The sequence below is a fragment of the Cynara cardunculus genome, assembly GCF_001531365.2.
Source record: "Cynara cardunculus var. scolymus isolate 2C chromosome LG 8, CcrdV1, whole genome shotgun sequence".
NCBI classification, from domain to species: Eukaryota; Viridiplantae; Streptophyta; class Magnoliopsida; order Asterales; family Asteraceae; genus Cynara; species Cynara cardunculus.
Genome location: NC_037535.1, coordinates 18,294,617 through 18,307,089, shown reverse-complemented (window position 1 = coordinate 18,307,089; position 12,473 = coordinate 18,294,617). Strand labels below are relative to the sequence as shown.

At 36.4% G+C, this 12,473-nt stretch overlaps 1 protein-coding gene across 1 annotated transcript; it reads right to left on the bottom strand.

The window, feature by feature from the left end:
• Nucleotides 1-4,468: 4,468 nt before the first annotated feature.
• On the bottom strand, nt 4,469-11,563 carry LOC112517462 (transmembrane protein 87A). Its single transcript, XM_025124901.1, has 5 exons — nt 11,237-11,563; nt 9,430-10,366; nt 9,194-9,289; nt 5,467-5,603; nt 4,469-4,953 (listed from the first exon to the last, which is right to left on the bottom strand). The coding sequence occupies exons 1-5, from the start codon at nt 11,488-11,490 to the stop codon at nt 4,782-4,784; spliced, it is 1,596 nt and encodes a 531-aa protein (XP_024980669.1). The 5' UTR covers nt 11,491-11,563; the 3' UTR covers nt 4,469-4,781.
• Between the last annotated feature and the right edge of the window lie 910 nt (nt 11,564-12,473).

Sequence of the window (12,473 nt, the reverse complement as noted above, 5' to 3'; positions counted from 1 at the left end):
GTTCCACATTCTTTTTAACTTAAAAACAGATAAAAGAGATAAAATGACTCAATACTGGGATATGAAAGCAAAATAACCTATCTAAAAGAGAATAAAAAGGTACTTTACGTACTAAATACTTAGTACGTATCATAAATCCAAAAAATGTAGGATATCATGTTTATCGGGTTGGATGGAGTTTAAATAGAAGTAACTCAATATCAACCCAATACATATTGTTTGAAGATTTTACAACTTGATTAGATATCAAGTTGCTTCAAGTTAAGTTATTTCGTGTTGAATTGGGTTGGGTTGGTCAAGTTAGTCAAGGCTTTCAACACCCAGTATCTATTAAACAATTTAACATACAAGAGAACTCATACCATACACTTTTCATTAAATACTTTTTGGGAACTTTTAGGGGGTCTTGGGCACACCTTGAGCCCGTCCTAGTCCGTCATTGCTTATTCTAACTACCGTATCATTACGTATTTATATAAAACGAGATTGTTTCAAATTAATCATATAAATTTGTTTTTATAAATCAATACTTGATGACTTCAAATAGCAAATCTTGATTAACATCAGCACACATGACAAACCAAACTTTACATAAAAGTCTAGGCTAAGGCCGAACTTACGAAAACCTAAATACAATGGTTATTCCAAGATATGGAAGACGTTCCCGAATAGCTAATTTCTTCTCGTGCATCTAACTAGCACTCAACTCTTCACGGTGTCGCTAATACCATTCATAAACAAGAACCTGATGCACATGCGGACAAATGAAAAAGGTTAGACTTAACGCCTAGTGAGTTCAAACAATTTTGATCGTATATCATAAAATGGTAAAGCTGATAGAAAGCTTATATAAAATCGTAATTTCACAAACGAAATGTTTTAATTATAAAAGCAACATTTTTCCAAAACCCACAAATTTTCGTGATGAGAACTCCAAATCGGAACAACCATTCAGTATCAAATCAAAACCTAATACTCACATAACAATGAATAAAGCATGATGTTCAAATACTGGAGACATGAATAGAACTCAAGTATCCAAAGCAACTAAATATGAATAATAAACAACATCTGAAACATCAAAATCATGGATACATTTTGTACCCAAAACAACACGAAAACATGGATGAAATATCATATCCAAAATTTACCTCTGGGTGACGGGGGAGACCCGATTCCATTGAATGTGACGGAACACAAAAGTAGATCAAATGTCTATGTTATACGAGCACCACTTACAGATTAAGATTCATTAAGATTAACCACTCTAGATCTATAGTTTAATCAGTTAACAGACTCAACTACTCAAAGTCTATTGCTTGTAAAGTCACCAAGTTCAACTACACTAGGTCTATACCTTGGGATCTCTAAAATCTTAGTTAAGCTCGTTCACAATAAATTACATTATGTTGGTCAATGGTCGGTGTCCGACTCAAAGAGCTCACACCATATTGTCTATGAAGACCCAACGTTACAATACGAGAATGTTCATCTCATTCAAACCGACTCCTATATTTATGAATTCATTGCATTACAGTCTAAATTACATGATACTAATTTAATAACTAACTCATTCAAAACGTTTAATTTCCAAATAAATATGTCATAACTGCATATCACTTCAAAAGCTCAACATCGAGCAATTTAAAATGGACAAATGTCCTCGAAATTCATTCGAGTTAAAATCAAACCAATAAACTTCACAACTCACTTGACTATTCAAATAAAATCAATATAAGCCAATAAGTTACAAATATTCGGTGCTTAAGCAACTTATATACCAAAAGGTTTGAAAATCATCATCACCAACTCAAAGGTCGGACCAAAATCCCTAAACGAGTATTTTTCTCAAATCCAAGCCAGTGGTCTCTTCGACTTATCGGACTACTCCAAAATAAGTCATCATAACGCAAAACATATCTAAATATTTTAATAAATCCCGTGACTCAAAAGTCCACAAAATCCAACAATCGAATCTTGCATATTATTCATAATGATTTATAAAATCAAAATATCCAAAAATGCATTAACATCAAATAATCAACATATGACAAATAAGTCATTAAAACCCACAAACTTTATGATTTATCATCAAGATATCCAAAGACTCCAAATATATGTATTTGTTAAGATTTATTAAACAAAAGATGCAATTTCATCAAGTACCAAACAATATTTGATAAATCTTTAAGGAAAACACTTTAAGAATCTAAAATATACATTTTTGGCGTGTACAAATTTTCATAAAACAAATTGAATTCACATTGCTAGGTTAGGTTAAACTTAGATTCCAAACCCGTTCTTATTTTCCAAAAATGGTGGACTTGAATCTAGGAGTAAAACCTCCCAATAACATCACATCCATATGGCTAGAATTAAACCAAACTTTCATGTGGCCTAAGTCGCGCATGTACAATAACTTAAAATTTCAGAACCAAAAAGTTGCACGACTTGGCATGTGGCTTTAAGTGGCGGGACAGGTAGCCCAACTTTTTGTTGCCTCCCGATACTCCTTCTTTCTCTACCAAAACTCTCTCACACCAATTGTTCTCATGGTACAATGCATTTCATCCACTAAAAGACCTCCAAAAGATCATAAAAAGAATGTGTATCCCCAAATGTTGTACCCACAAAAATACGGGTCTTACATGAGGGGTTTGTGCCGACACTCAAATGTCCTTATGTATTAGAAAAATATTTTTCAACTCTTCAGGCGTCACCATCGTGATTCGAGAGTCATGTGTGCCGCCATACGACGTCATCACCATAAAACTAAGAGGCTACAATAGGATATCAAGACTTCATTTAGTGTTTTGATGGTCAACAATTATGGAACATAAAAAAAATGTAACTGTAAATTGTTGAATTTTGATTTGATTTCTTAATGTTTTGTACAATATATTGTAAATATAATTAATTTTTTATTTCTTTATATTATGGTTGTTATGTTATGTTATAACACCACTATAAAAAACTTACATGTTTATCTGTATTTTTATATTAACCAAATCTAAGGTCTTTCCAATATGAAGCATCTGGTCCCGTTAGATTAGATTTTAGGTTCCAAAGGTGAGACTTCTGTTTTGAAATTGAGACTTCCATGTGAGGATTTTGGACTTCCATTTGTTAAATATCCCTAAATATTTCTCACTTAAACTTGTACAATCATATAAATATAAGTGATTTTTTTTATTAACCTGGATATCCAACTTGCTATGCGAGCTGATTAATCTCAGGACGACCACCTGCTTTGCAGATAGCCCGCAATCACCGCATTTGAACCTCCGTGGCCACAAGGAGGTTTTTGTTCTTATTTGGATTTGAACTTGAGACCTCCTGTTACTTTTAATTTTTGGAACCATAAGTGATTTCAAATACAAACCATGTAATTTTTATAAACCATATAAACCATTATATTAGGAAATAACAGAGATATTTATGGACGATTATCATGATTCATTAATCATGATTGAGATATATACGTAAAATGATAAGGTTCATTTATTATGATCATTGGCTTTGAATTTGGAAAGCAAATAAAATCAAATATTTATTACACTAGATGGACGGCTATGATTGGTTTTGTAAAGATTGTTGGAATTGCATGATTTGTAGATGAATTGTTCCCCACAATAATATATATTACATTAACAAATATTCGAACGTGATTGCGTATATGTAAAAAATGCAATTATGTAGACGAGAAAAAAAAATCCTCGAGCCATAATTAACTCTATCCATAAGTATATTATTTTCTATTTCCATGAACTATCAAAGTTTTTGTTCGTGCTAGTTGGATTGGGTTATTCAATTGCTCAAATCGGCTAACCCAACCCAACCCAACCCAACCCATGTGCATCCTTAGTTCTCGGTACCCAACCAGTTCCCGTTTCTACATCCATTCAGTATGATTAAAACAGCCGTCAACTTTTTAAACATTCTTTGACAACAAAATACACAATTCTACAAAAGGAAGAGGTGGAGATGCAAAAAAAAAAGTCAGGCCTAACCTTAAAGCCTGATTAGACGTAATATTTTTTTTAAAGAGCCTGGCCCAAAAGGACCGAAAACCCTCGAGCGGGCCTATTTTTACACGCAAAGTCTATGCCTGAAAAAACCAGACTTTTCTTCGCTTACTGAAAACGAGCTTTGAAGGTCCACTTCTCGAAAAACTCAGACCTTGTGCAATCTCTGAACAGGGGCATAAAGACGTTATATCAAAATGTAGCATAGATTTCATATTTCAGACGTAAAAACAAAGATTCAGATTTCAGACGTAAAAACAAAGATTCAGATTTCAGCACCACCTCTTAAAAATCAGAAGTAAAATCAGACTTCAGACTTCAACACTTCTTAAAAAAAATAAACACCCCCTTAGGTAACCAATGACCCTTTAATCTAATTGCTGCTACCAACTGACCGTTGCCAGTAAAGGTGGACACCAGATGACCAACACAGCTCCCACACTACCCACGACAAGCCACTTGTTTGATTCATTTTCTTTAGCTACATAATCATATCACCAAATGACTAATTTTTGTAAAAATGTATAGTGATCAGAATCACTCTTTCTTAACCGAGTTCAACTCAGACACCAATTTCACTCGTGACTCACACAGGCAAAGCAAGCAGAAAATGACTCGATCATATTGTGTAGCGAAAGCACGATAAGTCGAGAAGAGTGTTGCATTCTTTTCTCCCCTGTGTTGAAAGTTGCTTCGATCTCTTTTTGGTGTCAAATCTGTACACAATGTCGTGTTTGTTTTCAACAAATGAATACACTATTCTCTCTTGCCTTCTTCTGCTTCATCATCCTCATCTAAATCAAAGTCATCTGTCTTCTTCTCTCGTCTTTCCTGCCTCACTAAGCTGATGTCACCTTTCGGTGTTCCACTGTAAAGTGCTTCGGTTTCTTCATCAGAATCTTCACCTTTCTCTTCTGAATATGCATATCTGTTTCATAATGTCAAAACGTACAGAGGTTTAGTACAAATAGAAGAAAAGCATCATAATTTCCCATAAAATTACTTTTTGTGCTATAACTTCCTGCCCCCTTTTGGGATCAGGGGGACCTTGAAACAAAATGATGTGTACAGGTAGGGGCAGGTACAAATGAGAACCGTAAATATTTTGAGAACCTAGGAACCAAGTATTCATGGTTTATTTACGATGAATGTCGTGATAAATATTCATCATGAAAACTATTCTTCATGAAAATATATGATATTCATGATGAAAATGCATGATATTCGTTATTCATCATGAATGATTCATGAAATAGTTGGTTCTCAGGTTCTCAAAATATTTACGGTTCCCATTTGAACTTTCCTCTGTTCAGGTAAAACCATAGAAGATCACTTTGTCAAATTTCTGCGCTTACTTTTCAGGGTTTATGGTTTCTTCTTTAGAAGGTTCGATGCTGGAAAGAGCAGAAAACATTCCATGAATGTAAGATCTCTAATTTACCTTTGAGAACTCTGTGATGGGGCCCACAGATAGCAGATAACACAGAGCAATGCAAATGCAAGAATGTCCCAAAATGCGGTGATAATCCAGCCGCTCTGCCACCTCTCATTGAAAGGATCAGTTGCCTTGAAGTAAACCTGTATGAACAAGTTACATCTGAAAAGTGTCCAACAGAAAACAAAGAATAATGGTAATGCAATAGCTTTATCCAACCCAGCCTCCTATTGTTAAGGCATCAGTAGCTCGGATGTGAGATTGCTTGGTTCTTGTAAAGAAAGCTAGGGTTATTAGCTTTTTCCCTCCAAAAGAAAACTTGAAGAAAGAATTCCATGGTTTTTACTAGTTATTGTTGTATCAAATATAAAGATCCACTTCTTTCTTCCAATTATGCCCCTTGTATTTTTCCAATTAACTTTTTAACATGTCCTTTTAGGTCATTTTACATTGTGATCTAGCTTATGAGCTATTTTTTTTTACCAAACATGACTAGTTTAGCAACTAGCTTATCAGCCAATCAGCTCTTTTCAGCAGTTAGTTTGCCTAAGTGGTGGAGTAGTCTCCTATATTATGAACTTATATCTGGTGTAAATAATATTTTCCGAAGGGGTAACTTTGCTGATTTCTGCAATTACGATTATAGTTACAAAGCATAGGATAGGTGCGAAAAGCTTAGTGCAGGTTAGGTGCTAAGGTGAAAGCTGTTGTGTAGACATAGTATATAATTTGTAAGAAGCCATCTTCTATTGTTGTATTTGGGTGTACTTCAGGTACATTGGTGCATACACCTTGTCTCCCATTTCTAGTAATTATAAAAAGAAAATCATGTTAAGATTCATTAATGACAAGCACATGATAAACACATTCAAACTCGTGTGATCACTCGAATCTTATAAGTACGATTATTATTGTATATACACTTGAATTGAGCATTATATTAACATGAAAGGCAATGACAAAATGTCTTGTGGACTTCAAGACTGGAGTCAAATTGGAGATTAAAACATCAGCTTGAATACTGGCAGAATTTGAAAATCCTAGACTAGAAGATCCGGAGAAATCAAGTTTGCTTAGCAAAGTCTTTTGTCTGTCTCTCATACACGCACTCATAAATATTTGTGTGAGGAAAAAACCATTTTTAAAATGTTGCATTGTCCATACATCCAATCTCGAAACTAACTTATAACCAGAAAGAGAATAAAAAGAAAATTAACGCATTTGTAACTGATATCATGAAGATTAATAAGCTGAGAAGATCACAGAGAACAGCTGTACCTGACCCCAAGCATTTTGGATAAAGTCAACTTACCTGGAAGGCAACGGTATTATGCTTGTTTAGGAATAGATCAATCAGTTATTCCGAATAAACATGGGTATTTTTCTGCCACCCAACTGTTGGAGCCTATTTTCTTTGAGTTATGGCCTGACTTTTAGGAAGAGTTGTATTCTTCTATATTCCTGATCAATGCATTAATAAAGCTCCTTTGCCTCGGATACTTCAATTTGAGGTAAGGTGGGATCTTTACACTCTCAATAAAAGTGCCTATCTATAAAACCCTGAGTTGAAGAGATATGTGGGGAAAGAGTGTAATTACAATCAGCCTAACACCCAAGTTAGCTTGACGGCCAGCAAAATGAGTCCCTTCTGCTTCACATGATGAATTTTAACTCAACATATATTGAGAAATGTTTTCTCAGGATAAAACATAGGCACACAGGTTCTTGATTTTTACAATTCGTCCATCTGATCATGACAAGAGACCCCGTTTTTATTTGTCATGATGACTTGACAAGGATCAATAGTTTGGACAAAAATATGGCCATGAATGAGAGTTTCTTCTTCTTCTGCCCAGGTTGCATCATTGATCCCTAGATTGGATCTTTAATTCCACATGGCATACTATCTCCATCTCTCTTGACCCCACCATTATCCTAATTCCAAGAGTAGCCTTCCGTACTTCAAATGTTATTTAAAGATAAACCGTCCACAAGATTGAGATAAATATGTTTGAATAAAAATATAAAAAAAGTGAAATAATACCTCGTCATGTTCACCTTACTAGCATCCCACACACAAAAAAAAAAAAACTTTTTGTTGTTTTCCTTTTTATCGTCTGGATTTTTTAAATCACATCGATGAAGGAGGTGGAGTTCAACCAAATAACCCCTTCTTATGGAGGGGCAATGGCTATTTCAAAAGGAAAAGAAAAATCCGCGGTGCCCATATTTGGCTGATAAGTAACTTTCCAAAGGAAAAGATGGATTGAAAGAACCCATCTCTTAAATATCCTGCATCTAAAAAGGTCTTATTTGAAACAGAGACTTTCAGGTATAACTTGGGCTAGACTTTGGTTGGGCAATGGTAAGCTAGTTCATTTCTGGGATGATGTTTAACCATATGTCACTCTACTCAGAAATGCATGCCATACATTGTAATTTTGTATCAGTTCACAAGGTTCTTATGATCTCAAAGTGATACACTTACATTCAATATGGAGGAAAAAGGATTTCTCCCTCTACACAACTACCCATTTAAGAGCATTTGGCTTCAGAATACGTTCTATTTTCTTTTTCTTTTTTATTACGGGGAGGATGTTTTGTGGCAGCTTCCTCGAGGTAATATCTTTTCTCTATATTTTTTTTTATAAATAGATCGCTTCGATACACTTTTAAAGAGATCACTCAGTATGTAGTTTTCTACTGTATTATCAGATTATAGAGAACGGCCAAGTATCTGCCTCTGGCTGGGAAGAAGCTCTAATCTTCGAATCAGGAGATATCTTGAGAACAGTGAAAGCAACATTAAATGACCAGCACATGTGATTCCATTTTTTAAGTTTCCAAACATTGTTGAAAAGGAACATAGGCTTTAAAATTCTATATTTCCGTCTACCAAAACTACTTTCTTTCATTCGATCTACTGTGAAGGCTTGGTAGGTTTTAGGATTCAGTAGCATCTTGTAAAGCATGGATAGCTAGGTTCAACGAACCACGTGCTTTGACAATGCACAAGGTTGTGCTTGGGCAACATACCTGAACAACTTAGGAGCGACTGACTTGAGTAGCCAAAGGCTGTAAAGGTTTCTCTAATCTCGAGACCTCAGGAGTGCACCTACGTGAATCTCTAAGTTCAGGTAATTAAACAAACCAATTGTTGGTTCCACTAAAATCATTCTTTAAACATCCATTGTTCCCTATGACAATGCTATCCTTACCTAACTAGAACAATGTTTCGTACATTTATTTTTATTCAGACTTTGGAAAGCACCAATAATGTGCATGCCAAAACGATGAACAAACTGCATTGTGCTCAACCCAACCATACTTGACATTTCCACCCTTGTCCCCTTACATGACAACCTTCTATAGTCATGGTGGCCTGATTAAAACCAGTTTTAAATGCTTTTGCACTCATACCATGTAGCAGATTATTTTTAGTAATGCATCAAAAAGTAAAATGATCATTGAATGATGCATTTAAACAAATAGATAACTATGCCCATCAGTAAGAGCATTCACTAACAGAATTCAGGTCAAACGTTGTGAGGTAATACTGCTCGCATATATGTTATAAAAGCAACAAAATAAAAACCATGAAAAAGCAAGCATACGTAAATAGATCAATGGCCAACGATTTACCAGCAGAATATAGTAAATATAACTATAAATGAACCAGATTAGCTCCTTGAGGTGATTAATTGTCTATAGATAAAAGCTGTGAAGTGGATACCTCATATCCAATCCAGATAACTGAAAGAACAACTGTGATTACTAATGCATTTGAGAACTTCCTGTAGGTGTCCAACTTAACAGAACTCCTCTTTGCCTGGACGGGTCAAAAGTTAGTATTAGTACACTAGTGAATAATCGAGCAGCACAAAAAAAGGGTAAAAAGAATGCCCAAACACAATTGCAATGCTGTAAGCTCTTTATGTATTGGCCTGAAGTTAAAGATAAAAGCATAACCTGTAGCTGTGTAAGTGTCTTTGAAAGAGAAGTAAAAATCCACATGATCAAAAATGCATCCAACATAGCATTAGGAAGAACAAGAATAACTCTTGCCCTTCCGGCTATGTCACTTATAGTTCCCACATACTCCGTAATATTGAGCAACTCAGTTGATAGAAAGTAAGTTACTCCAAGAAGCATCACTTTTGTGGTAAGGCCACCAAGCGTAGGACGCACAACGCCGTACCCCATAGAAACACACAACATAAGTAGACGTGAAACAGTTCTCCTTACAGATCCAACAGTCACAACCCAAGTTGTAATTGCAACCGGCCTTGTTCCCGTGTTGTTAAAATATGCATAGTCAAAGTACCAAAGTATCATTTCAAACAACCCAACAGCAACAACGGCACTGATGCAGTGCTGAAGTTGCAAGATATCATCCCAAAACCTCGCATATTGAGAAAACCAGGCAATGCAAAGCAGTGCATATGCAAGAGCCATGATCACATAAAACTTCTTTAGAGGGGCCATCCTTCCAGGTAAGTAGCCATCAGGGTTCTTCCAAGCGGTTGTACCACTCAATGTCATCCCTTTGAGGCTTGGGTCACATGATATGAAAAATAAGTTGTACATTCCAGTTTTAGTGATGTAAGCCTCTGTAGTTTTCAATTGTGCCGTTAAGGATTTTCCACGAAAATAGACGTTGACAGTGACAGGCCAGTTAGAATCCCTTGCAGAAGGTATCCTAATAACTTCCCCTTGTTTACAACCTTCCAGCTTAGCTAGATCAGATGTGCAACAAATAGATCTCTGCCCACCATAAGGTGACCCACCAATGTTATCACGATCAGCAGCCTCAAAAATTATAACTTGTACCAATCCAGTACGACGCTCCGTTTTTGAATGCTTGGCTGCAGCTGCTTCACTCCTCCGAAATGTGACGTTCTGAAATCTACACATGTTTGGATTTCCACAAAATAAACTTCTGAGAGGGATAATAAATATGTCTTGGAAACAAATAAGCATGACAGAGCATAAACCACCTTTTGCTTTAACTGAAGCTAAACTCCAGCTTAATGATTTTTAAGCTATTAGTCATTTAAATGAGATATCTTTCTATATGGGTGTTTTGACATCCCCTTAAGACGGTCTGGACTCCATTCTATTTGAATTTACCCCATCGGCCCAATTACCATTTCAGTTCATAAGCTATCATACTCCTTATGCTCCAAAATACCACACCATTTTCTTTTCTCTGTTCCATAATAAAGACGCCTTCTTGTAAAGGACATCACAAAAACGACACTGTAAAAATACTAGATATTTCCTCATTTGATTACCAATCCATCTACACTACCACCACAGAAGTTGTAATCACTAGTTAGCAGTTTTTTTTCAAAATATAAAATTGTCATCAAGAGTCCATTTGATGTGATTACTGTCTTCCAGCAGTCACATGGGGTGGGAAAGAAGTTCCAATGCCTACAACTACATCCTCTAATAAAAACTCTAGTCCATCAAGCCTGCAAAAACATGTACGATTCGAATTTCCCATTCTCATGCCATCGAGCAGCCCGCGTAACATGGCCAAATTAGTTAAGTATCAGCAAATATCGATTAAGTTTTACAATGATGCATACTAAAAGCGTGCTTTATTTTCAAGTAGTTCAGCAATCAGAGGAAATAGAAGAAGATTGATCTAATGTGACCACAGATCTGATTCGGTATCAATCACACACGAAAATACCCAAACACACACGTAAAAAAAACAGACAGCAAGCATGTGTGGAAATTGGTGTTGGATAGGGAGACAGGATAATACCGGATATAGGTACGACCATCATTGGCGGTAACGGGGGATGAATGGCGAGGGAGCGGAGTTGTGATGCGAGATGCGGCCAGACCTTCGCTGCCTCCGGAGACAAGGTAAGCATTGCCGACTTCTCGGAATGGATCTCGATCGTACACGTGGATTGAGGCGTCGGCGGACTCAATCACCAATAATAGTAATACTATGAACAGAGATATAGCTTTGACGGTGATGAACCGGAGATTTGAAATGCCTGCGAAATTCATGGAGGTTTCTAGAGAGAGAAAGACGGGATCGGCGAATTTGGTGGGATTTTTGCTTTCTGGATGTGTGTGTGTGAGTGAGAGAGAAGCGTAAGGGGGAGGAGTGAAAATGAAGCCACAACTGCAATGAGTAACGACACTCGACAATGATCTGAGAGAAATCAATTTCGCACGCGCCAGCACCAGAGCTCGGCAACAGTCGACCCGAACCCGAATTACCGTTTCCAAAAAGCCTGACCCACGAATCCACCATTTGTATACGGAAATTTCAGTGTTTATTGTTCTGGAAAATATATATTTAATTTTTTATATATTTAATTTCAAAAAAGAATTAAAATATCTTTGATTTTTGAATAACTTTCAACAAAGGTCCCTATGATTTGCTCGGAATTTGAATATGGCCCCTCTTTTAAAATAAGTACGTTGAGTATCCTCCGGAATTGCATTTTGTTTTAATTTGGGTCCCTGTCACTAACTAGGGTTAAATAGGTCATTTACCTTTTTGTCTATTTTTATTACAAATTAAAAAGATTATACTATATTTGTATACAAAGAGAGGTGTGATCCGATGACAACCACCGCCACCCCAACGACCACATCTTCAATCTCTAACCGCACACAACAAGAAGACAAAGGTGTGACGACCTTATTTGATGACAGCCACTGTTCTATCCCCACTTTGGCGAACACCACTCTTCCACCCCACCCCCTTTCGACGAACACCACTATTCCACCCCAACCCCTGTCGTTCTCTGATGACAACCACAACCACCTTGTGTGTCCTCCCCTATGTACCTCCATTGCTTTGGTTGCCAGTCCCACCCACCCATGGGGATGACATCGAGTGTGTTGATCGTTGTTTGTTCGTTGTAAAACGGTTTCGAATGTGGTCGGGTGTATTTAGGTGGTAGAGTCTCGGTTCAATAAGTGTGTATTTTATGGTTGATATTTTATCCATCCACGATCTTGCCTCTTTCTCTCTCTTC

Bases quoted from the DNA above. Each gene is read 5' to 3' on its own strand.
- LOC112517462 (XM_025124901.1), bottom strand. From the start codon at position 11,490: ATGAATTTCGCAGGCATTTCAAATCTCCGGTTCATCACCGTCAAAGCT. The intron at 10,367-11,236 runs GTATTATCCTGT...AAACATGTGTAG, and splicing joins GATGGTCGTACCTATATCCG to ATTTCAGAACGTCACATTTC. The intron at 5,604-9,193 runs GTATCCACTTCA...TTGTTCATACAG, and splicing joins TTATCTGGATTGGATATGAG to GTTTACTTCAAGGCAACTGA.